The following is a 25142-nucleotide window of genomic DNA, read 5'->3' as shown; positions in this document are numbered from 1 at the left end:
TTAACGGTCTCAAAAAGTAGTTTTCACATGGGAAAGATCATCAGTTCTAAGACAGCTATCAGAAAAAAAAAGAAAGTATCTTCCTTCTAAAGGATGATCTGAAGGAAGGGAGAGAGAAAACAATGGAAGCAGAAGGGTGAGAGAATTGACTGGAACATAAACGGGAACAGGGGGAGAATAGGAAAAGAAACTTGAAGCTGAAATTTCACTTAGTTAAGATTAGGCTGAACCTTAAATACGATTAAGAAAAAGAACAGATGCAGTGAGAGGATTCAAATAAGAGAAGATGATAAATTTTTGGTGAAGTAGACAAGAGTAACTTTAACAAAGGAGTTTTGAATAAATTAAGTTAAATGGATGAAAGAGAGTCCAGCACAAGGCCCCCAAGATGATCAGGGGACTGGAACATCTTTCATACAAGGAAAGGCTGCGGGAACTGGGGCTGTTTAGTCTGGAGAAGAGGAGATTGAGGGGGGATCTTATTAACATTTATAAGTATGTAAATGGTGGATGTCAGGAGATTGGGACATCCCTTTTTTCTATAGTAGCTAGTAACAGGAGAAGGGGTAATGGGATGAAGCTGAAACACAAAAAGTTCCACTTAAACATAAGAAAAAACTATTTCACTGTTTCAGTGAGGGAGCCCTGGCACAGGCTGCCCAGAGGGGTTGTGGAGGCTCCTTCCTTGGAGGTCTTCAAGACCCGCCTGGACATGTTCCTATGGGACCTGATCTAGGTGACCCTGCCTCTGCAGGGGGGTTGGACTAGATGATCTCTAAAGCTCCCTTCCAACCCTACCGTTCTATGATTCTATGAATATCCTTTATGAAAAGGAAAGTACCTTTCACAACTGCCTTACAGGAGCTGGAAGAGCTGAACACTTATGCTGTACAAATCAGGATCCTGCTACCTTACAAAATATTTACAAGTTTAGCGACAGACACAGATGCCTGGAACGGGTATTTTGTGTCACTGTTGGAAACAGTTGTTGAAAAAGATTAGTAAATAAACATTGGAACATTTACTGCATGGGTTTTTACAGATTGTAACATTATACCAAGTGTAAATACGTCAAATTAGGCTTATCATTTATTTGTTTATCAATGTACCCATTTCTTTATTTTGATTCATCATTGAACATGCCTGTTCTTTACCTGAACTGAATATCAGCTTCTATCTCAAATTAACCACACTGAAGTACAGGAAATCTGAACTTGTGATCCCCTATAGATAAAAGACTTTCTCTTCCTAAAACTCCTCTTACCTTCATGTACACTTCTTGTCAGTGTTAGATTTTTAGGCATAGAGGTATAGGGAAGGACACTACTTGCATTTTCTGAACATTTTGTTCCTTTAAAGGCAAATTAAAGGAACACACACACTCCTCAAACTCCTTCCTACTCTACCGTTCTGTATCAGAGGGCAATTCAGCTCCGATAATGATGAATCTTACAAAACTCCAGAGATCCAAGTACACTCCAGAGCCATTCATAATTAAATAGTGAATTTACCTTACAAAACCCAAAGCTATATAAACTATAGTACTGAACTACATGAAGTGGTTTTATTTTCTTGAATTGTTATTAAATACATCAAACAAATCTTCTTAATGGGCAATAAAAACAAGAAGTATTTACAATGCATACACTTAATGCACTGGTAATTCAGAATATACTACAAAAAGTTAGTTTGCCATTTTCATAGATCCTGAGACCATACACAAATAGTCACTCCAGAAAACATATTGACATAAAACGTAACTGAATAAGCTTAGAGCAATTAAAATAAAGTTATGGTTTGGTTAAATTTAATGACAGTTTCTTAATTATTAATGTAAGAATGTAAAGCTCATTGTTGAGACTCGTGAGGTTTCCACCAGCCCACTTCTCCAGTTTGTCCTAGTCCTTCTGACTAACATCTTTGACATCCAGCATATTGACACTGCTTCCTCACCAGTTTGGTGTTATCCAACTGGAAAGTACACTCCAGTTGGTCACTCTGATCATTACTGAAGACATTAAACAATGTTGATCTCTGAAGGACACTGCTAGTTTTTGGCTGCCAGATAGATTGCACCACTCATCACTTGAGTGAATTTTCCTACCCATCTTATCTTCCATTTAATTAGTTCACAGCTCACCAATCTAGTGATAGAGTATAAAAGATTATGTCAAATGCCTTCCTAAAGTCAAAGCATACAACATCCACTGCCTGCCCTCTGTCCACAGTGCCAGTCATGTCTACATCATAGGAAGAAATCATGTTGGTGAGAGGGCTGGAACATGGAACATCAAAGGAGAGACTGAGAAAGCTGTTCAGCTTTGAGAAAAGCAGGTTCAGGGAACCATCTGATCAAAGGATAAAGAGAAGCTGGAGACAAATATTCTCAGAGGTGCATGGACATAGGACAAGAGACAACGGTTCCAAGTTGTAACGTGGGAAGCTCTCATCATATACAAGGAAAATCTTGTATATTTTTCCTATGAGAGTGGACCCAGCATTGCTCAGAGAGGTTGTAGGGCCGTTATTCTTCAAGACATTCAAGAGTCAAATAGAAATGTCCTTGAACAATCTGATGCATTTAGACCTGCTCTAAACAGGAGGTTGGATTAGATGTCTCCAGAGATTCATCTATCAAGTATTTTATAGTTTTACAGCTTCAAACATGTTTTAAAGAAAAATATCTCTAAGACATGTGGCTATATTTTAAGTCAGTCTGACAACATTGCACAGATGTTTTCATTAGAATTCATTAAGTAAAAATTTTTGTCTGACTTTTGTTGCTAAAGACTGCAAGACCTACTTTTTCCTTAAATAATGTGACAGATTGAACAGACTGATTTACTATCGTCCTGGATGCATCTAATTTAGTAGTCCTACTCTCACAAGTTTAGAAAAAAAATGCAAAACTGACACTGTAAATTTAATTGAATACTTTAAAATCCTTCTCTTTCTGTTTTTGCATCTTTATTCATTCCTCCTCTACCCCTGCATCTAAAACATCTGGCAGAAAACCTTATAACTGATTATTCTTTCCTTAAAAAAAACCCTCTTGTAAACAGATGTCTAACAATTCTATGATTTTAACCATCTAGTTTTAGATGCTGCAACATCATTTTCCAAGAAAGATAGGTGGCTGAAAAAGTTATGGGGGATAAGAGGATTGTTACAAAAGTGGAAGAAAAAAGTAGTAAAAGTTAGTAAAAGAGGGTAGTTAAGTTTCTCGCTCCATTTCCATATGTTGTGAAGTACTTTACATATTTATGACTATTTTTAATTCTTCAAATGGTGCTGCTCTGGGAAGTTGCATCTGTTACAACTGAGAAAGAGCAATTTGTATTGGTACATTTGCATTGTACCCATACAAACAAGTCCAAATACTTAAAATTCCATTAAAAACTTCAAGCTTCTTCACAAAGAGAAGCTGTAGAAATGCACTTTTACAATTGCTTAGCCTAGATATAACTTTAAATTTACACTTAATTACATCTCTTGCACAGGAAAAGTACTTCTATTTTGTGTTACTTTTTCAAGAAAAACGTATCAAGATAAGAAAAGTTTTACATGTTTCAAGACTAAGAAACATGTCTAACATGCCTTAGAATTACATCTTATGTAATTTATGAGCTGGAAATATTCCACAATACGCACAGCTGTGCATTCTTGTTCACCTGAAGGTCTGAAGACATTAAAATGCATCTAAACTCTTCCTCTATTAATCACAATCTGTAAGCAATAAAGATCTCAAAGAAAGAAGAAAAAAAGGTATTTCTCTTGCTTTCCCCCTCCAGCAGTCTCCGACATGTTTTCTGCCTTGAGCTTTGCCTTGGGCAAAAATAAAGTCAAATGGTCTCATACAAACAGTAAATGTAAACCTTCTACTCAATTCTTTTTTCATTTGGCACATTGGAAATATATGCATCTTTTTCTTCCCTTCCTCTAATGCAGTTAAGTTATGATCAAGAAAAATGAAGAATATAGTATAGCCAACGTATGAGAACAAATCTAGTTGCTACTTTTTGGCCTCAAAACAATGCTAACAACTCAGTAGGATAACAATGCAGCTTTCAAAAACTGTATCAATCACGTCAAAACAGAAAGCAAATCTTGCTCAAAGATCTACGAAAGATGTACAAAAATCAAAATGCAAGAGGACGATGCAAACTGTCAGAACAATTCTCTGAAGAGATCCACAGCATTAATAAATTCCATATTTACTAAGAGTAATTTATATTTACTGCCCCGTTTCCAAAAGACAAGCAGCACTACATAAATGTTGAATGCACAGAGAACAACACTGTGGTTTTGCATTAATCTCCCACTTAGGTCATGGTCTTATCGTGATTATTTAAATTCCAGAGCAATCCTTGGTTGACAAGGTACTGCAGTGCTGCAGGCTACATTCCTTGCACAATGCCTAAAGGGTTATTACAGTGGAGAAATTCTATCGAGGACAATGAAAGAGCCTTACCCCTTCCCGAAGACATCTCATTAGCACAGTGTAAGCAGTCGAGGGAACAACCCAGCATTCTCTGGGGTGCTCTCTTTTTTCCTCCTGAAATGAAGCCAATGGCACAAATGATTAAATCAAAAATATAAAAATCACCATCATCTCAGTCATATAAAAAAATGGGTAACAGTTTTTTAATAAGGTTCATATTGTACAGCCTTCAAATTAACATATGCCTGAAAACATATTCAATTCCAGGGCAGTATTACTATTGAATGTTATTTCACATGCAGCACTGAAATTGATATTTTATTACCTTATTCAAATAGTCTCCAAAACCCATAAGACATTTCAGAACATTCTAATTCACATACACACAAATATATACTTGCATTCCTTTCAATCATCTTAATTGCTTCAGAAAGAGACGACTGATTATTAAAAGTAGTAATGCTTCTCTTGAAATGTTATTTAATTATACTGAACAAACGAAACCACTTCTGTCTAGCAACTAAAAAAATAGGTCAACTTGGGAAAAAAAAAGGTTTAGAATCATACAAGGAGATATAAACTTTAATAAAACTTACTATATGGTATAGCCTTCAGTACATACGAACACTGTTCAAAGATCTTTATGTACATTTCCTTGAAAGCACTTATTAGCGATGCTCATTCACTACTAGTTCAATGAAGGCTTTGATTCTTCCATTAAAAACTAGTGAACTCCACTTCCCTACCCCAGCCCCCATAGCTGCATACTGTAAAATTTCAAGTTTAAAAGAGGATATTTGGATATCATTAATTGAAACAACCTCCATATCTAGGCCAGTAACACAGATATTAGCAACTGAAAAAAAAAGCCTCTTCTGAGAAATGAGAGAAATAATGAGCATTGGATGGTATGAACACGATAGGTCATGAAATCCATATGTAGGTTGTCTTACTAAGTTGACAACAGATGACAAGCAACCATTTCTTCAGAAATCACACCTTTCTTGAGTTCTACTGGGTATATTAGCAAATGATTTTTAGCGTTCTAATTAGCTGCTTGTAATAAAAAGTATTGCTGGGCAAGGGGGGATTAACAACACAGGAACAAAACATACTTTCAAAACTTCCTGATTTCTGAGTGGCCTGCACTAATTTGACACACATGATGTGATAATGTCAAACATTTAACTACAGCACAGTACATCAGTAGGCAAGACTATTACTAAATTGCCTAGTAAAAACATTTTCTTTCTTTATTAAAAATGCATCAAAACATTATTTGCAACGTACATCAATAAAGTTTGTTATATCTCCCAATATTTTAAGCTTTATTTCTGCTAACTTTGTATTAGGAAGCATGGAACCATCTCCTTTGACAATACGAGTGATTTGACATCCAAGAGACATCAGATCTACTGCACTCCACCTCCTTCATCTTATCTGAGTAACAACATGTTGACATTTAATCATACTTTTCCTTCCAAGGTTTGATGTGTAAGTTTAAGAAAATGCTGCCAGCCCAAGTTTCAAAAAAGAATAGAAGGTTACTTTCTAACAGCCAAAGGTGGAATCTTCTCCCCCTGAAAAAGGCAGAAGACTACAAGTCAAAAGAGAATTAAAATGACAGTCTATACTGGAACTGGCACATATGTTTCTCATTTTACTCATCTAAATTAATCAGAAACTCTGTCAAGTTTTTCTGTAACCATGCATATTATATGTACTATAAAATAAAAAGCCTTAAGAAGTGGTGCAGTCCTGAAATATTAATAGTTCTTCCATTCTTCAGATTTATTAATGACTTCCTGCAAGGTTTAGAAATAAAAAAAATGCAAAAAGGTGTATGAAACTTAGCACCACAATTAATTATCTACACACACCTACATAATTTGACATTTAATAAATTTAAATCTATCACCAAACACTGGGGAATCTTCCCACTCTTTGCTCACAGCCTATGTTGATTTTGATTAAACTTTAGGTTTTGCATCCTAATATAACAAACGGCACAAAATTAATAGAAATATTACATAGAACTTGAAAGCTTTGCCTCAAGGGAATTTGTCCAGTAACAGAACATCTTCCCTGAGGTCTGCTCATGCTATTTATGAACTGCTCTTGGCTTCTGTTTGGAAAAAAAATGCAGAGATGGAGTGTAAGATTTCACTCCATGTAAGATCTCACATGCAAGTATACAAGTAATGTCAGAGTTTAGGACTGCAGAGGATCATTGATTATCTGGACTTTTCCCTCGTATTTTATAAGTCACAGAAGTGCAATCAATGATCCTGTATTTAAACTAATGAATCATACTGCACCTAGACAGCTGAAGTTGATTTTAAGTGTTAGGTGAAATAATCTTTATCATTATTTAATATTAATATTATGGTTGGACCTAGAAACACTTAGTAAAACCCCAGAGGGAATAAATCAATACCTAACATCAGCTATGCCCTTGAAAACTTATGATTTAAATGACAAATATTTAGCTGCTTGATAAAACTATCAAGTAAGCTGAACAGCAAAATGCAACAAAACAAGAAAAGAATAAAACCAAAAACACTTTGTGCACAGTTCTTAATGAATTAGAGGCAGATAAGATTTTTCTTTCCAATTTAAAGATATAAATTGGGGATAAACTTTCTTGTTTCATTACACTACCACTGACTTGGTATGTGATTTTGGTATGGTCATTCAACACTACTGTTCTGCACTTTAATAAGCAACAAAATGCCTACAACAATACAGTATTCTGATGTTAAGGATGTATATAACAGACAAATAAAGAACTTTAAGAAGGTCTTTACTTAAAAAACACCAAAAAAAATTAGTGTCTCCAAGCATAAAAGTCAAACCAGTATTTTTCAAGTTTTACGAAGGCACAGTGCCTTGAATTCTTATGTGTAGAGTAGTTCCAAATGTTTCGTCCTGTTCTCTAAATATTACTTAGTTTTAACTTGAAATAATGCAACCTACTACTACAGATCTTCCTGAAACATGACAGTAGCTAGTTAAATACAAATCTTCATGCTTCAAACACATAGCATCAAAAATTTGCCAGGTCAAATTTTTCAGAACAAAAACCCAACTCTATTAAGATCAGTGTATGCAAATAATTTTGTCATTATAGAGCCAATGTAAACAGATTTGTTTCAACCACTAAATTTCTAAACAAATTCAAGCAGTGCAAAATCCTTTTGCCAAATATAATTTTCAACTTAGAGGTTTGTTTTCACTAGCAGTTAAAAATGCATAGTTTGCAAGATATATAATGATGCTCAGTTCATTTTTTCCCCCCAAGGAAAACTGAGGAAGTATTAAAATATATAAAATAAATTGTGAATGTGGACACATTTTCCATAACATAATTTCTCAGTGTAAGAACAAATTTTGTGACTCTATGTTTGACAAATTTTGGCAACTGTCTAACCAAAAAAAGACAATGCTTCCTAAGCTACAAAAACCAAGACAACCACTACCACTACATGCAAAAGAACTCGATAATAAGGACAATAAAACACAGGAGTCCAGCAAAAAACCATACCTATAAACCAAAATATAGATTTATTTGGTACTTTCATTCCTTTATCAAGCAACCTCACACACTGTTTATGTGATAGCACAGCAAGTAGATGATGTAGTTGACTCAAAGGCTTCCAAGAAGCTAAGGCTAGGCTTTTTCTGTTTGAAGTAACTTATTTTACTCTTTGAATAAGGAAAAAGAAAGGTGAGGGTTTAGAGCAGCTGTTATCCTTGATTTATAGTATTAACAATATTTCTTTTCTACAAATAACCTCTGTTTATTTTTAATGTGAATCTACTTCTATACTGAAAGTTTAAATCATGTCTACCCAGTAATCACCATAATTCAATTTAAAATCAGTCAGGATCATTCCATTTCCCTTTCCACAGCATTGTGAATCCAATATAGAGCAGAGATATTGATTTATTGATATCATAGGCAGTCCTGATACATCCTATTCAATCAAAGTCTCTAGCTAAGATGTTCTAACCTCTAGATTTGGCACTTGGAGGTCAGCAGTCATTATGATGATGAAGTTCCATAAGTTTCATTAAGGTCAAGTGCTGGGTCCTACACTTGGGACACAACAACCTCCAGCAGCACCACAGGCTTTGGGAGGAGTGGCTGGGAAGCTGCCAGGCAGAGAGGGACCTGGTAGTGTTGGTTGACAGCAGGTGAACGTGAGCCAGCAGTGTGCCCTGGTGGCCAAGAGCCACCTGGCATGGAACAGGAACAGTGCCGTCAGTAGGATCATTCCCCATACCCAGCACTGGTGAGGCCGCACCTCAAATACTGTGTTCAGTTTTGGACCCCTCTCTACAAGAAGGACATTGAGGTGCTGGAAAGGATACAGAGGAGACTTTATCACTCTCTACAACTACCTGAAAGGAAGATGTACCGAGGTGGAAATCAATCTGTTCTCCCTAGTCACAAGCAATAGAACAAGAGCAAATGGCCTCAAGTTGCACATGGGGAGGTTCAGGCTGGATATGACAAGGAATTTCTTTCCTGCAAGGGTTGTCAGGCATTGGAACAGGCTGCCCAGGGAGGTACTGGAGGTGCTGCTCCCTGAAGAGGTTTCAGAGATGGGTAGATGTTGCACTTAGGGAAATGGTCCAGTGGTTGATAAGGCTGGGACAAAGGCTGGACTCAATCTTAAAAGTCTCTTCCAGCTGAAACCATTCCATCATTCTATGACATTAAAAGGTAATAGTTTATACTTGAAGAATGGAATTAATCTCAGATGAAGTATATGACTGGACTAATATGTTTCTTGAAGTATAAAAAGTATCATAGAACATACAAGGACAAGAAACTATTCAGGATACATGCAACAAATTTGCTTTTTTTGTCTACTTTTCCATGGGAAAGTTTTTTCATATTTGTTTAATTTATAAGGATTGCTTGATAGTCTCACCTTGCTGGCTATGAGGTAAAGAAGCTCCCCTAGTGCTGGTAGAAGGCATTGTTTCAATTTGCTATTTCTGAAGTTCTCTCTGATGAGTTCAGTCAGAAGCATAACTGCCTAAAATAAAATAAAATAAAAAATTATTGAACAGGTATTATCTTTGCACTAGCAAAAAGTAATGTTAATTTTAACAAGCTTTATCTGAAATGCCATCTTACTGATACACTCTTCACTTATGCTAATGAGATCCTTGCAAAGGATTTAGTATGCATGAAAAGACAAGAAAAAATAATAATTATGAAAAAGATTATACATGCAATGTGGAGAAAAATGTAATGAAGAAAAACTGTAGGTGAAATACTAACAACTCACAATAGGTCCAAAGAAGTTTGAGTTTCTCTTGTTAGGAAACTGTGGGTCAAAGCCGCTTCAGTACCTCTTCCAGAAGGGAACAGCAAAAGAATCTACAGCCTTTCCTCTAAAAGTGATTTAATGGGATATACCTCTGAATAGTTGCGTGATAAGTAAAGATGGGCACATGAGTTTATGAGAATTACAGACACACTCGTTGCCTTAGCTAGCAGAGAAAAAAAAATTGAATACCAAAACAAGGGAAAAAAATAATTAAAAACATTAACTGAACAAAACTATCAGCACTGAACAAACCACCACGAATCAAGAGACCTGTCTAGCCAAAGGTAAAGGTCATCTGAAACAGTCCTGGTGATCTACTTCCTAACATGCTCCCTCTTCCCGCTACCTCAAAAGGCCTAGAAGAACAGTCTCATCCAGTTATTAAGCAAGAAGCAGTTAAAAAGAAAGTGTTACTCTTATTTTTTTTTTTCAGAAATCTAAAGAACAGAAATCCCATTCTATACAGCCAATGAATATAAATTCCAAACCACACACCCTGGCTGTTGATTACTGCAAAGCAGATAGCACTTGTCATTATGCATCCACTCCAATAATAATACATAACACATAAAACTCTTCACATAATACATGTTTACCACATATTCACCAACTAAAAAAACAAGTAAAACCATAAGAACAAATACACAGCGAAATAGTATAACTTGAAAAGTATTTTTACTGAGAGGTAGGCTAGGCAGAAAACAAAAATTTCGTTGTTTTCTGAAAGAAGACCACTAAAAATGTACGTAATCTTGAAAAATCAAAAGAGGATTTCATTATCATCCCTGACTTGCAGTTCAGAATATCAGAATATCCTGCTATTACCATGATTTCAAAATTGCCTAAATGCTTGTATGCATCTTGTAAGTCACTTGAGATTTATTGCAAAACAGAATCATAGAATGGTAGCGGTTGGAAGGGATCTTTAGAGACCATCTAGTGCAGCTTCATCCCATCACCCCTTGTCCTGTTGCTAGATACAATAGAAAAACGTGACATCCCAACCTCCTGACATCCACCATTTAGATATTTGTAAATGTTAATAAGATCCCCACTCAGTGATCTCTTCTAAAGACTAAACAGCCCCAGTTCCCGCAGCCTTTCCTCGTATGAAAGATGCTCCAGTCCCCTGATCATCTTGGTGGCCCTGCGCTGGACTCTCTCCAGCAGTTCTCTGTCCCTCTTGAGCTCGGGAGCCTAGAACTGGACACAGGACTCCAGATGAAGCCTCACCAGGGCAGAGTAGAGGGGGAGAACATCATCTTCTGTTACCACAAAACTACTTGTAGACTGTTGCTGAATTTTGAATTGCTCTCACTAAGAAGTTCATGTTTTTTTATCATGACAAACTCGTAGATGTTCTTGTCTCCTACATAATTTGCTAACATGAAACACTGCTTAAGTTTCTTCACCTATACAGAAAGAGGCAAAATACTGACACAAAAATCTTAGAAGTTCAATGAAGATAATCTGTGAAATTTAGTCTTAAATTCAGTAGACTTTCCAAGAAAATATTCTGTGAAGATACCATCACAGATGTTCATAAAAAGCATGAAGGGACTTGAAAGGTGAATCAGGTAGTAGAAAAACCACACAATATTGTGAGTTTATCATTTAACAATCATCCCAAGAAACACCAACTTCTAGGCCTATTAGTAATAAAACGTACTCTTTTTTTCTTTATAGATTACGGATATATTTGGCAGGATCACAGTTTTTCTTCTTCAAAGTACTAAGGGGTTTTAATCCCCAACTTTCCTTAATCACCTTTACAGCTTCTTAACTCCAATCTTAGTAATGAGAAATCATAGAAAACCAGGAAATACAGTATTCGAATCAAAGCAAAAAGATCTACTACACAAACTCTGACCTTTTCCCCTTAAATGTAATGCTACATTCATCAGCTGTTCAGCTGCCTTCAGAACACTCCTTCAAATGTGATTCAGGAACTTTAAGTAGCCTGCCATTCCAGTGGGTGCTTCACTTCCATATTGAAACAAAGAAATAATTGTATCAATATGTTTCAAAGCTTTTAATTTATCAGCTTGAGAAAGCAACAGTCAAGTCGGTTCAAGTGCAACCCTGCACTAAATGATGAAAACATAATTACAGCATTTTCTCTCTTATTAGATTTGTTTTCTATAGCTATACAGAATTACACCTGCTTTTGTGACAAAATACGTACTTCGAGAGCTACTTTCATTGTAGCACCAATACCACAAGTACCTCAGCAATGTGGCATTAACAGATACGCATATTCAGTTAACACCTCTCAACTTTGTCTTTGTAGACTGAGGGTAAACTCTTCAAGAAATAGTATTTACTAAATACTATATACATTAAATTGATGAGTTAAGTGATAACCTGAGCTGCAGACAACAGTCCTAGCAGTCTAGCAAGGCACATTAAATCATCATGACACCTGAAGTATGATTGCTTGTTTGTTAATATCAGCATCTATCTTGCTTTGCACCTGTAATACTTATTTTCCCAAAGTATGGTTAATAAGTTGGAAAATTATCTAAATACATTTATGTACACAGCCCTAAAATTCTCAGAATCTTATGTTTTGTTAGACAAAATCATGAATTAAACTTTGTGCTTAGTAAACTAATCCTTTACTAATTTGTACTAAGTTGTTTGGCTGCCTTACTACTCAACTGAACTTTTTCAAAACTGTTATTTACATTAAATACAGTAGGTAGATCATCCATCTTCTGTGGGCTTTTGGCTTATTAAAGTAGAGAATATAAGATTTAAACTTAATGAAAATGAAACCTAAGAACAGGATTTTATATTGGTGAACAGAAATTAGTATTTCCCACTCCCCTTCAAGACTTTAGGACTATCAGGCCGAGTTATTTTTATTTTGAAGTGATAAGAACAGAAAGTAATTCTCCCGATATTCCAATTCCTGCTTTTTTTTCAAATATTTGAACAAAAAATAGCAAAACTGAATTAACAAAATTCCAACTAAGAAGTGATTTCCTTTCCTGTGCACTAACTGCCAAAAACCTAGTCAATGCTGGAATTAATTAAAGTTTTCATTTAAGAAAAAGCTGGTTTAATGAACAACAGAGAACTGTCTGAAGGAATATGAGCCATGAGGTCAGTGATTGACTTGTGATAAAATTGTCACATTTTTGTTGAAAAGAAACTTAATAAGTTGCATGAATTTTTATTCTGATTATCTTCAATATTATGATACATTTGTCCATTAGAACAATTTTAATAACTATAAGTAGCTTCATAACAAGAAAAGTACAATTAAAAGTACCAGAATCCAAAGACTCATAGAACTGGACAGGGCTAATATGGCAGAAGGCACTGAACATAAAATAATTACTACATATTATAGAGTATACTCACTATTCTTAAACGCTTAATTGTAATATTATATGATGCAACTTTGCAAACAGCAATAAAATTATGCCAGGAAGAACTGAAAACCTCACACAGATTTGTATTTTCCAGAATTAATAGAATGTGTCGTGTGTTTCCTCTCAAGAAGCTTAGGCTTGACAAATTTTTCAGTGTGGTCTCTCTTGCTCACAGCAAGAATGCTAACTTCACAATTCATTTTCTGTGTATTTGATGGTTTTGCTGATAATGTAGCAGTGTAAGACAACCAAGTATTTCACTTCTTCCACAGGAAAAAAAACCATTGCTAGACTACTTTAACTACAGAAACAATATTCCATCTAGTTCACCTAGCCTTTCAGACCCCAAGCATACCCCCAGAGAATATGACATATCCATTTACTCATAAAGTAACAGATGTCAACTGTAAACCAGAAAAAAAAATAGAAAGGAGGGAAATGACACAATGTAACACTGTAAACAGATTTCTCTTAGATATAACCACATTTTCAAAGATCTGTTGGTGCTACTTTTTTCAATACATGAAATTCTTTTCCCTTAGCACACCCCTTCTTTAATATATTACAAATAGTTAGCTAGAAAAGCTTTTTGAAACTAGGAGGAACCTTTTGTCAATCTAAGAAATCAGAGAAATATACGATTTTAATTTTGACATTTACCTTAATTTTCATTTCCTATTCTACAAAATTTATCCACAGTGTGCCAGTGAAAGTAACAACAAAAACTGATGCAACAAGCAAAGTCCAATGTCTATCCATGATAACAATAACTACTAGTGAAAAAACACATGTAATTTAAATCTACAACACATCACAAACTCATCTCCTTCCGTTCTGTGATACACAACTATACAAAATTCCATACTTTGGCCTTCATAGAATCACAGAATGGCAGGGGTTGGAAGGGACCTTTAGAGATCATGCAATCCAACCCCCCTGCCAAAGCAGGTCCATCTAGATCAAATCACACAGGAATGTGTCCAGGTGGATTTTGAAGACCTCCAGAGAAGGAGCCTCCACACCCTCCCTGGGATGAAAAGTGAGGTAGCATGAAAAGAGAAGTACTTAGACAATTGCATTGTCTCCTTCCCTGCAATCATTTGAGACCTATTAGACAATTTCTATCAAACTAAGCAAAAGTAAAGAAATACTGATTTGATGTATTGTTTTCTTGAAGCCTCTAGAAGCAGAATAGCAACAGAAAGGCTGTGGTACACACTCGTTTCTTTTGAAAACAGAATTCATGTATGAAAACATTTTGAACACATTACAAAGAAAAAGCTCAGAAGTTATCAAGTATCAGAACACAGCCTCCTAACTCAAGGATTTCCTGTTTAAACTTTGTGATAGCTAATGAAGGAAGAGGTGAGTATGGTAAATGGTAGCCTTTATGCAATGAAGTTTTAAGTCAGCCAGCTGCAAGTTAATTCATCAGAAAGCAGGCTCTGTTAGCTTACAGATCTGCTTGTTAGCTGTAGAAGTAAGGGCTGTTCAAGTGTCCCTACTGCACTTTCTACATGTGGATTTAGCTGCCTAAATTTAAGCAGAGAGAAGGAACTGCAGGCAGTAAATGCTCTTGGGGCTTCAGAATATTTGGAATTTTTTCCTCTCTGTGCTCTCTAAAGTACAGGCTTTACCAAGAAAGCTAAGAGTGTATTCCCAAAGGTAACTGGTGAAGTGGCTGACAGTTTATTTGTTAACATCACTTTCAGTTAGTACTGCTGACAGGATGAATCTTTCCAATTTTAATGCTGCAGGATAGCCACCCTTACAGTTTTGTGAAAATAATATCAAGGCACCTTAAATGTCTTATAAGGGATTTTATTTCACTTGTCTTGACTTTTTGTGCTTTAATTTAAGAAAAAAATAAAATGCACATTCAATTCATGTTGCTCTGTGTATGAACAAAGCCAAAACACTTTAAGAAGACACACAATATGTTCAGTTCAGTTTCCCAAATACAACCAAGGGGAAATTATTCCATACATAGAGAACAGGACATAAATATATTCTAAGGCCTCAGGAAAGTGATGCTGGAGGTGGGACAAACTGAGATCATTTCAGCAAAAGCACACATAGTGTAACAGCCAGAAGCTTCTCACTGCACAGCACATACATAATAAAGGCAGCTGTCAGATACGTAGTATGCATCACATCATCATTTTCCTCTGGAAATAGTTAACCTGAAACTGCTTATCACCCTAGGATGAAAACAAAAAGGTAAATCCTATTCAAGAATCCTCCAGCTGTCTCACAAATGAAAGAAGTTTCCAGGTTTTATTCTTTGCAGGCCTAAGAAAGGATGATTTGCCCAAACTAATCCATGAAGTATTACTTCCTTCTCTTACACTCATACTTAGGAGCAACCTCTACTCTCAGGCAAACATAAAATTAAGGACAGAAAAGTTAAAACTTATAGAATTATTTATATATCAATATAAATATATATATTTATATTTATAAAATATATAAATATATAAAATATATAATATACAATATATAAATATATATAGATATATAATATTATATATATATATATATACACACACATATTAATTATTTGTGTAAGTTTTCCATGCAGCTGAATTAAAGGAAAAACATTACTCAATGTTGACACTACAAGCATTATTTATTTAGCATTATTAATTAGCCTTATGTTTATCTCATTTTTTTAACAAGAACTATTGGGTCAAGCTCTGTTTCTCAGTAGGTTTTGCACAGTAGAAATTTCTTTGCACAGTTCTGCTTGTGAAACAGAGAAGGAGATGATGCATCTCATTTTTTTTTGAGCAAATTTAATCCTTACTAGACACAATTCCCATTAAACATGAAAAGCTTCTAGAGTTGTTGTGCATATAAAACTTCCTTCAAGGGGAGTCATTCATCTGTAAAAGCTACCTGGAAATAATCTACGAGAGAGGAATAAGCAACTTAAAACATATCAACTTGTTTCACAACCAAAGAATTTAAATTTTCAAAGTGTAATCAATAGTAATTTAGTTATTTTTATAGTGAAAAAAAATACTGCTCTCAACTACAAACATTAAATATTATAGCTAAGAAGCATTTAAAATGGAATTCCTTGGTGTATGTTCCCATTATAATGCATACACTGGAAGGGAAAAATGAAATTACAGAAAGTCATACAACAGAGTTTAAACAGCTGCATTTTAAACCATTTATGATGACTATTCTATGCTAAGTGGTAAAATACTGAGATCTAATGCTTCAAATACTAGTTGTGTTGAATAAGTCATTATTTAACAGCATTTTTATGAGGTAATGTGTCTTTAGCTGTGGCAATATGCAAATAGCTAACTGTATGAGAGCAAATTATTATGCAATGTTAAAAAATGAAAAGCTTAGAGCAGAGCAATTGAAACAAGAAACATTTCCCACTTTCAAAAGAAATACAGTGGGAAGGGCCACAGATGCAGAAAACAAAGTCACATTTTGCTTTAAACAGAAATCTCCCAGCTTGTGTTGCCAAAATATTACAGTGGAGATGGGGAAATATATCAAATGGTTAGAAACAACAAAAATCTGTGATTACAGAAAAGTATATATGCTGAAAACAGCCTTTCAAGCTGTCTGGTGAGACATGAAACACTCCATCATTATAATCAATTACATAGAATCTTTTTAAAGTGTTCTCTGATGGAAGTGTTATTGTATACACAACCAACTTAAACATGTCAGTCTCACACTCAAACTGCACATCAGTTTCATGGCATTCACAGAAAAATTAAGGTAGCTTTTTTTTCCCCAATGTTTCACTCCAAAATTGAAGTTGATTTTACTGTTCTACTTTCCTCATATGAACAAGTTTACTTCTGAAATAACCAACAAAGTTACATAGCAATATTAAAGGTAGATGAGTTCCCTCAGCTACGAACAATACATCCAATAAATATTAAAAAAGGAACTTGACATAAGTTGACACATGTCTCAGTTGTAAATCAACTGTGACAGTAAATTTTGTATGACTATATTTTTACAATTCAAAAAGTGATACTCAAATGGTTAAAATCCAGATATAAGGAAAATCATGATTTCCCAAGACAAATACTTGTCATTAAAGACAAGACATTAAGCAGCTGTTAACTGGATCAAGACTGCTCTTTGGCTTTGTGAGTGGTCAGCTCCAGGTGCCTTTCTTTAAAAAAGCTAGAAATACCTCTCCAAGTGAGCTTGGACTCCCTAGTTAAAACTGTATCCAAACTCCAAACAGACTCACTTTGATGCTTCTGTACCTTTAATGTTATCTGATTGCCCAACTAGGAAACAAAACATATCATTTTTTTTTAATTCAAATTCTTTTTTCCTGTTTAATACACTGAAACTTCAAAAGTAGGGTGTAAATCTAAGACCACTCTGATTTTGAATATGGCCAACCTCACTAATAGACATACAAATTTGCTTTTTAAAGAATGAGCTCTCACTTCTCTAAGTCCTAGTAAGTGAATTGAATGCATGACAGGTGAATGAACAAAATGCACAAAAAAGATTTATCAGCTGGAGAATTTTTTACTGTTGACCATGCTGTGCACTTCAACAGTTAAGTAATATTCTTATTTACTAAACAGATATTAATTCTGAATTTGATACCATAATTGCAGCCATTTCAAGTCAGTAGAACTAGTGCTACCATCAACAAAACCAGATTCTATCTTGCTGTATGTCCTCCTTTGGCCTGGCACACCATTTGCACATTGAGCTGGATGACAGAACAGATGCAAGTTAAAATAAGCCTAATCTAAAAAGAAAAGCTCCTTCTAATCATGATCAGTTCTGTATTGATCACTCACCATAAGGTCACAGCCTATATGATGATTTATGAACCTGGACTTCATTGAGACACCTCTTCCTGCCACACAAAAAACTCCACCTCACTAAAAACTCAGAAATGCAAAACCCAAATATCCCAAAGCTCTGTGTTTAGAATACTCAGATACTATGTGAGAAGCCCAACATACATGCTCTTGCTCTAAAGCTGTAAGTACATACTGTAAAATATCTCTCTTCATTGGAAAATAGTGTGGGACTTTCAGACACACATATGGGACACAGAGATTGGCAGATCAGAAGTTCACGTCAATCTCTTAAAACTCAAGCAAGCTCCACATCTAGCCACCTACTGACTGTCCACATGTGTCTGTCAAATAGCTTCCAAAAAGAAGGTAGAAAATTAAATATCAGAACATTTGATGGGAAGCTGTTTTCCCTCTTAGCTCTGATACAGTATCTGGAGGCCCCCTCATTTCCTAAAGTTTCTACACGAACGTGAATTTAGAGTCTCTCTTCTCCCCTAATATATATTACTCTTAACTCTCCCTTAACAAGCTGCTCTCTGAAGCTTACAATAATACAGGTCACTATTGGAAAGGCCAATTCCATGGAAAAAATACATTACTAAGTCAGAAAAAAAGCTGAGCTATCAACAAACTTTATTTCAACTGTCAGATAGAAGAAATTACACATTAAATGTCTTCATATCCAATTATACAATAAATACTTAAATGAAAATAGATCATCTCCAAGTGAATTCCAAGGTATAAGTATTCATTGTCTATGATTTTTTTTCTAATATGACCTACATATTAGAACACATCAGCAGAATAAAGCAGAATAGAACACGGTTGCATGTTTGTCTATTCTGTGACATATCAGTTTACTTGCATTTTAGTGTTTTAGGGACCTCTGGCGGTTACATCCGAAACAAACTGCTGGTAACCAATTGCAAAGTAGTCAATTGGAACTTTTAAAAATAATAATAGCTTTATAATATGGGAAAACCATTAATTCTTTAAAAAGACAATAAAGACTTTTAGCAAACAATATATGAAAGTTTATTGTAGCCTGTGAAATGAGGATACAGCTTCTTTTCTTTCATACATTTTTTCTGCTTCTTCATAACTTAATGTTACTAACAAATTATTTAAAGAACACCAATGAAAAGGTTAATGGTGCAGATTCAACCTCAAACACAAAGGCAGTATCCCCAAAAAACTTATAATGGGGTAAAAGACAGAGGGGACAGAAACAAAGAGCCAGATTTTAACATGTAAGGTCTACTAGCAGTGTCCTGCACAAGTCTCTATTAGGTCCAGTGATACTTAAAACCTCAAAATGAGTCACAAATAACTGGATGGGTATGTAATGATGTAACAGAACTGCGAGGGGGTCATGACTGAGCGATAAAAATCAGAAAGAAAGCTTGCTGTACATAACATGGTAGATGTTGAGGGCAAACGGAATAGCATCTTCACAAGCTCTGAACTGACTTTTCACACTTGTGAACAAAATTTTGGGCCTATAGGAGATAGTTCTTACAGGCAGCTCATCTTTCTAACGGGTCAAGAAAGCAAACAGTTTTAGAAGTTACTATGAATGGAAGAGGAAACAAAACAGAGAAAGAACTAGCAATAGATAGATCACTCCTCTTTAGTCTGAAAAACCTGAGTCATTTTAGATTATGTTGTTCTGACTAGCAACAGCCTGGTTTTGATACCTAGAATCACAGCAGCCACCAAGAAACATCAGCTGGAGCATCACCTAACTCATAAATCGATAAATTAGATCATTATGTTTTAATATAGTATATAAAGTTAGTTTAAAGGTTTGCTTTGTGGGAGGGGTTTAAAGTGCCACAAAACATAAAACAGCTGAAAGTCCACAAGAATGTTCAACAAACTCACAGGTTCATCTTTTGCCTTTGGGGGGAGCAGAGTGGAACACAACTCTGTACATCAGAAATTCCTAAATGACTCCTTCCTATTTTTCCTTATTAATGAACCATAAAGTTTTCTGTTTTGCCTACAGTTTTTGGATTACATATGCAAAAATAAATTTGAAGACATAAAAATATTAGGATTCCATTTTTTATCATTTTTATCTTGTGTAAGCCCTCTAAACTATTTTTAGAATTCAGAAATATTACTTTGGAAGAAAAACTTCTATGTCATTACAGCAAACACAGTAGAAGCCTTTTGAACAGTAAAATAGATTTTTCCTTTCTAGACCTTCATTTTGAAAGTCACTGGTCTCAGATTTAACATGTTTAAATGTTAAATTCCACTGTGAATGATTTTTATGTTTATATTAAAAAAAACAACAAAAAAAGGAGCTACACTGAGGATATGTAATTTTTGTGATGGAAATTGGGAAGCTAGGTAAATTATCACTGAACATGTTAGTGCTAAACATCTAAACAAATACCTAAAGCACAAAGTTACATGGAAATCTCAAAACTACTTTTGAGTACTTTCACTGAAACGTTAAAAAGTTAAATATCAGGAACTTCTGCAACATACAAGGAGTGCACTTCAATTGTGACCTGGATTTTAATTTATATGCAATTGTTTACATTGAAAGACTTGATCTATCTTTCCTGACTTCAGTCACTGGAACACTTTCCTCACTTTGTAACTATAAACAAACAATATCCCCATGGTATTAACTAAAATGTTTTGTGTTCAGCTTTGAGAGTTGAAATGCTAAGCAACGTAGCAAGATCATCATGATCATTCTTACAATTCATTTAGAAATAAACAGAGGGACCTAGAAGAACAAAAAATGTCTTAGCTGCGTTGCCAGTAAAAGTCAGATATTAACCAATGTCTGTACTCCAGATCTGCACTGTACAGAAGTATATTTGCTTCCCACATTCAAAGACCCAGTTGAGTAGTTCAGTTATTTCTCACTCTCAGACACCCATGACATCCAAATCCTGACGTCACTACTGGAAAAATTATCATAGTCACACTTCAAACAGATATTAAAATAGTAGATTCTGTCAACGTTACGCAGTTTGTGTGCATGTATCACATACAAAAAAGGAGAGTAAGATCACCTTGTCATTTCTTTAGGCCAACTACTGAGCATGTAAAATGAAAAAGGGATTAAAGATATTTTTCTTCTCCAAAGTCCTTAACAATTATTGTTTGGAAAAAATTCTAAGAACCAATTGTACTATTTTTATACTAATTATAAGAATTACATTCCAGGGTAACCAAATATGTCAACACACTCTTTTTATTACACACACCAGAAATACGACAGTGACTGCTTCATTTTCTGAAAAGGAGAGAAAAAGGCTAGAGGTTTTAGCATTAGTGAGTAGTTCTTCCACAGGTTAGTAAAGGTTAATTAATTTAAGTACTTCCATTTTCATTTAAACATACTATTAAAAAACAACAAAAAGCAGGCTATAAACCCCCAACAAGCTGTGGAAGTTTCTTGCACAAATAGTAAAAAGCATTAACAAAACTTCCTGTCCCTAAGAAAAAAAGCAAAGTTACCTCAGAAACAGGTACATTTTCTCCAAGTTCAGATGTGTGTGATGCCAGTAAACCAATCACTCGAGCAACTTTGGCACGGCTGTAGATGAAGTAAATTTTTTGTAGGTGCACAAAAACAATTATGTCTCGTTTATATTTTACACCAACTGCTAAGTGCAGGAAATCTTTGAAGAGCTGTTCACTTTTATTTATTTATTTTCTTCATGTTCCATTTCTTTTCTATCATCAAATAATTTCAGTATTTCATCTGAATTTAGCAATAAATTAATGCATACAGACATTTCTTCCTTTAGCACTAAATAATGAAGATTCCTTCGTTTGTTCTAGTCTTACTAATGAATCATGCTCATGTTCTGCTCTCTTATAGCACAAAAATACGCAGTTTTAAAATTTTCAGTATAGCTAACAAAGTAGAAATCAAATCTGTATCAGAAAATCAGTTTTAACTTTGTTTAAAAAAACCCTTGGAACAGTAAAATCGTCATTTCTAAAAGAGACAGCAGAGGGCACTATCACATCAAAATATTTGTGGCAGGCTCTTTAAAAACACATTACTATTATGGCATGGTTTGCTTGATTTGGTGATTTTAAGTAACACTGTTTGACACACCAAATTATAATAACTGCTAGGTAAGACTTAGAGATTTTCTATAGTCTTTGGTCCTGTAGAATAGCAATACATAAATTCATTGCCAAACAAAAATTCAGTGATGTATACACCATCATACTGCCAGTCAACTACCAAAGCAGACTGACAGGCTAAAGCACACCTCGAATGCCCTGTTAAAGAATATCTTTAATAAAATACACTGATAATTCCATATTTGAACAACTTCATTGATAAGAATTGTTACTTACATATCCCAGTTGGCGGCTGCACGCAGCTGCTGTAGCAATATAGGAAACTGTAGTTTAAAGAAAATGAATATACAATCAGTGAATTTCAGTGATCTGATATGTCCCGGTGAAAAAACAAAAGAAGATAAATCAAAATAACAGTACTTTTATGAAAATGTATTTGCATAAGGTTTGCCAGATGTATTACCATAGACAAATACTGCAGATATTGCCCAAGCTCAGAGTAAAAGTACAATTTCTTTCTATATTCTTCTTTAAACTGCTTAATATGTATCAATGTGTTTAAAAAACCTTTTTTTCACAATGAATAACACTATGCAAAGGAAAAAACTCCAATACTTCAATCTACAAAACAAAAAGATCACCATATAGTATTGTCCAACACTAATTTGATAAACTAACACACATCATCAGTCACTTAGGAACTAAACTCCATGACTATGTGATTTCTACAATTTGCTTTTCATTGGCAATTCAGTTATTGGATTAGTGTCACCTCAAAAAACCCTCCAATGATAATGAAATATACCTTCCAGTAATTCTGTTTTGCAAGAATTCTACATGTTCCTATGGAGCCTCATCTAAGTGAACCTGCTTGTGCAGGGAGGTTGGACTAGATGATCTCTAAAGGTCCCTTCCAACCCCTATCATTCTATGGTAAGACCTATCAATGCTTCCAACCTGAATGTTCTTCATGGAATTTTTCTCCTAGTGCATTTTGGCTTTAATATCTCTATATCAAACAACATGTGTCAAATATCTCTATATCCAACAACATGTTTATCTTTTAATAAGTAAACTGAAAAGTGTACATGTCAGGGTAACCTCTGTGATGCTTTTGTATAATGGGAAAAAGAAGTCTCTCATTTCTTCTGCACATGCAACAGTCTGACAACTATGTTAAATCACTACAGAGAAAACTAGTAACATTGGGGTTTGGGTAGAAAATGGCTCTTGAAAGGTGAAACCACCATTTAGGTATATACTAAAACACACTCTCAGAGAACATGCTCACTCTTTGAATCAGTGCTTAATAAAAGTTTTATTGGATGTTTTTCTTGCTGTTCTTCACAGATGTACAAATAAAATTGATTTAACAGTTCAAACATGAACTTTTTTCAGTCTTGTCTGTCACTTAAAACTAACATTTAATCAGATGTTATTTCCCACTCTCCATCAAGGTTAGTTTTTATCCCAACTGTTCTACTAACACAACAAATCTATATGTAAATGTATGTAAATTGTTTTCCTTTTTAAAACCTGACATGGTATATAGTATTTATTTGAATTATTCTCTACTTATGTTGATGTACTGACAGAAATAATATGATAAATTAACTAAAATATAACTCAAAGTAGGTAATTTTTGCTACAATGGTAAGTATAGAAACCATGTTGAGTCCATCAAAGCTTTATTACTTACGAGCTGAGAGTTAATTAGCCTGCTGGCAACTTCCTTGTGGACAGCCACAGTACATAGATAGTACAGTAAGCTCAGTTTAGAACGTGCTGCTCCTGTATTCTTCTCGGTGGAATCAAGTAGTGAACATACTCGTTGCAAGAAGTCATTCCAATCCATATCTTTCATAGCTGTTAACTTCTCAGCTAAGTGTAAGAAGCAAACAGTAGTTAAAGATAATGCATCTTTGATGTTGCTTTAACACATTAGAAAGAAATATCAACATGAATAAGTTTTCAACTAATTATAAGGTTAGTATTTAAAATATTAAACAAATATAATTCATCTCTGAAATAAAAGAGAAACAAAGCAAAAAAATGTTGCAATTAAAGTGTCAAAATACTTCTTATTGTGCAACTCAACTAAATCCCAAAGTTACAACCCCAAAAGTGTCCACAAAAAAGACTGTCCCATATTAAATAAATATAGATAAGAATAGTCTAATATATCAGAATGTCAATACAACAATTTAGCTACTGAAATGTAAAATGAAATAAAATATCACCCTTTCAGGCACTTGAATCTGATCGTTTTTGCCTGGAATATTAGACAAATAAAACATATTTTCTGTTAGTACAATCTGGATGGGGAGACTGAGGGACATTGTGTTCCTTGCCAACTACAAAATTTCTTCAACCAATTAATTCTCCAAAATAAATATTTTGTAAAAAGAAAAAAAAGGAACTTTTATGTCTATGAAGAGGTACTATGTGAATTCCAGGACTACATATCTGGCTGATATCCCTCTTCAAGCACAGTGAAGTGTAATACTTCCTTAAATAGACTAAATTTTCCAGGGGAAGAAACATTACACTCATGACAACAAGCAGCCTTTTGTTTTTTGAAATAACAGCAGCCTTTCTGGACATTAACAACAAAAAACTGAACTCCAAACAGCTCCACACTATCTTCTGGGACATGATTCCCATTACATTCCATGATTAAAAGTGGAACTGGCTAGGCTGCCTAGTATTGCAGCTGATCAACACTGCTCATGTTAATTGAGATCCTGGGTTTATTTGCTTCTCTACCTTTGTCAAATTTAAATCTATTTGGTTGAATATCTCAGTTAAAATATCTCAGTTGTTCACAAAAAAACAACAGAAGTGAAAAAAAGAAGAGTTGGTTTCCCCCATACTAAAATGGTGTTGACTATATCCTTTTGAAACTTGCTGAGCCTGGGCTTGTAACTGAAGAAGGCAGAAGAGAAAGGAAAGGCATAAATTAGCACTTGAAGCCTACTCCAAATCAGTCTAGCTAAAACATTATACAAACAAATTCAGCTTCTGAAAAGTGAGGAGTTCTGCAACTCTGACAGTTCATCATCTACAAAGGGATGATATAGATCTTGTGATAATT

General features: G+C 34.7%; 1 protein-coding gene across 1 annotated transcript in view; it reads right to left on the bottom strand.

The window, feature by feature from the left end:
- The window catches only part of ULK4 (unc-51 like kinase 4), a 211081-nt gene that overhangs the window by 168722 nt on the left and 17217 nt on the right, over window positions 1-25142 (bottom strand). Inside the window, exons 15-19 of the mRNA XM_061996793.1 lie at window positions 23748-23929; window positions 22325-22371; window positions 21467-21545; window positions 9382-9489; window positions 4472-4555 (exon numbers count right to left, since the gene is read on the bottom strand). Coding sequence (XP_061852777.1) covers window positions 4472-4555; window positions 9382-9489; window positions 21467-21545; window positions 22325-22371; window positions 23748-23929 — 500 coding nt within the window. The remainder of the gene's footprint in view (window positions 1-4471; window positions 4556-9381; window positions 9490-21466; window positions 21546-22324; window positions 22372-23747; window positions 23930-25142) is intronic.

Source organism: Colius striatus, chromosome 5, assembly GCF_028858725.1.
Source record: "Colius striatus isolate bColStr4 chromosome 5, bColStr4.1.hap1, whole genome shotgun sequence".
NCBI classification, from domain to species: Eukaryota; Metazoa; Chordata; class Aves; order Coliiformes; family Coliidae; genus Colius; species Colius striatus.
Note: the sequence above shows the minus strand (reverse complement) of the source record. Positions and strands in the feature narration are given on the sequence as shown.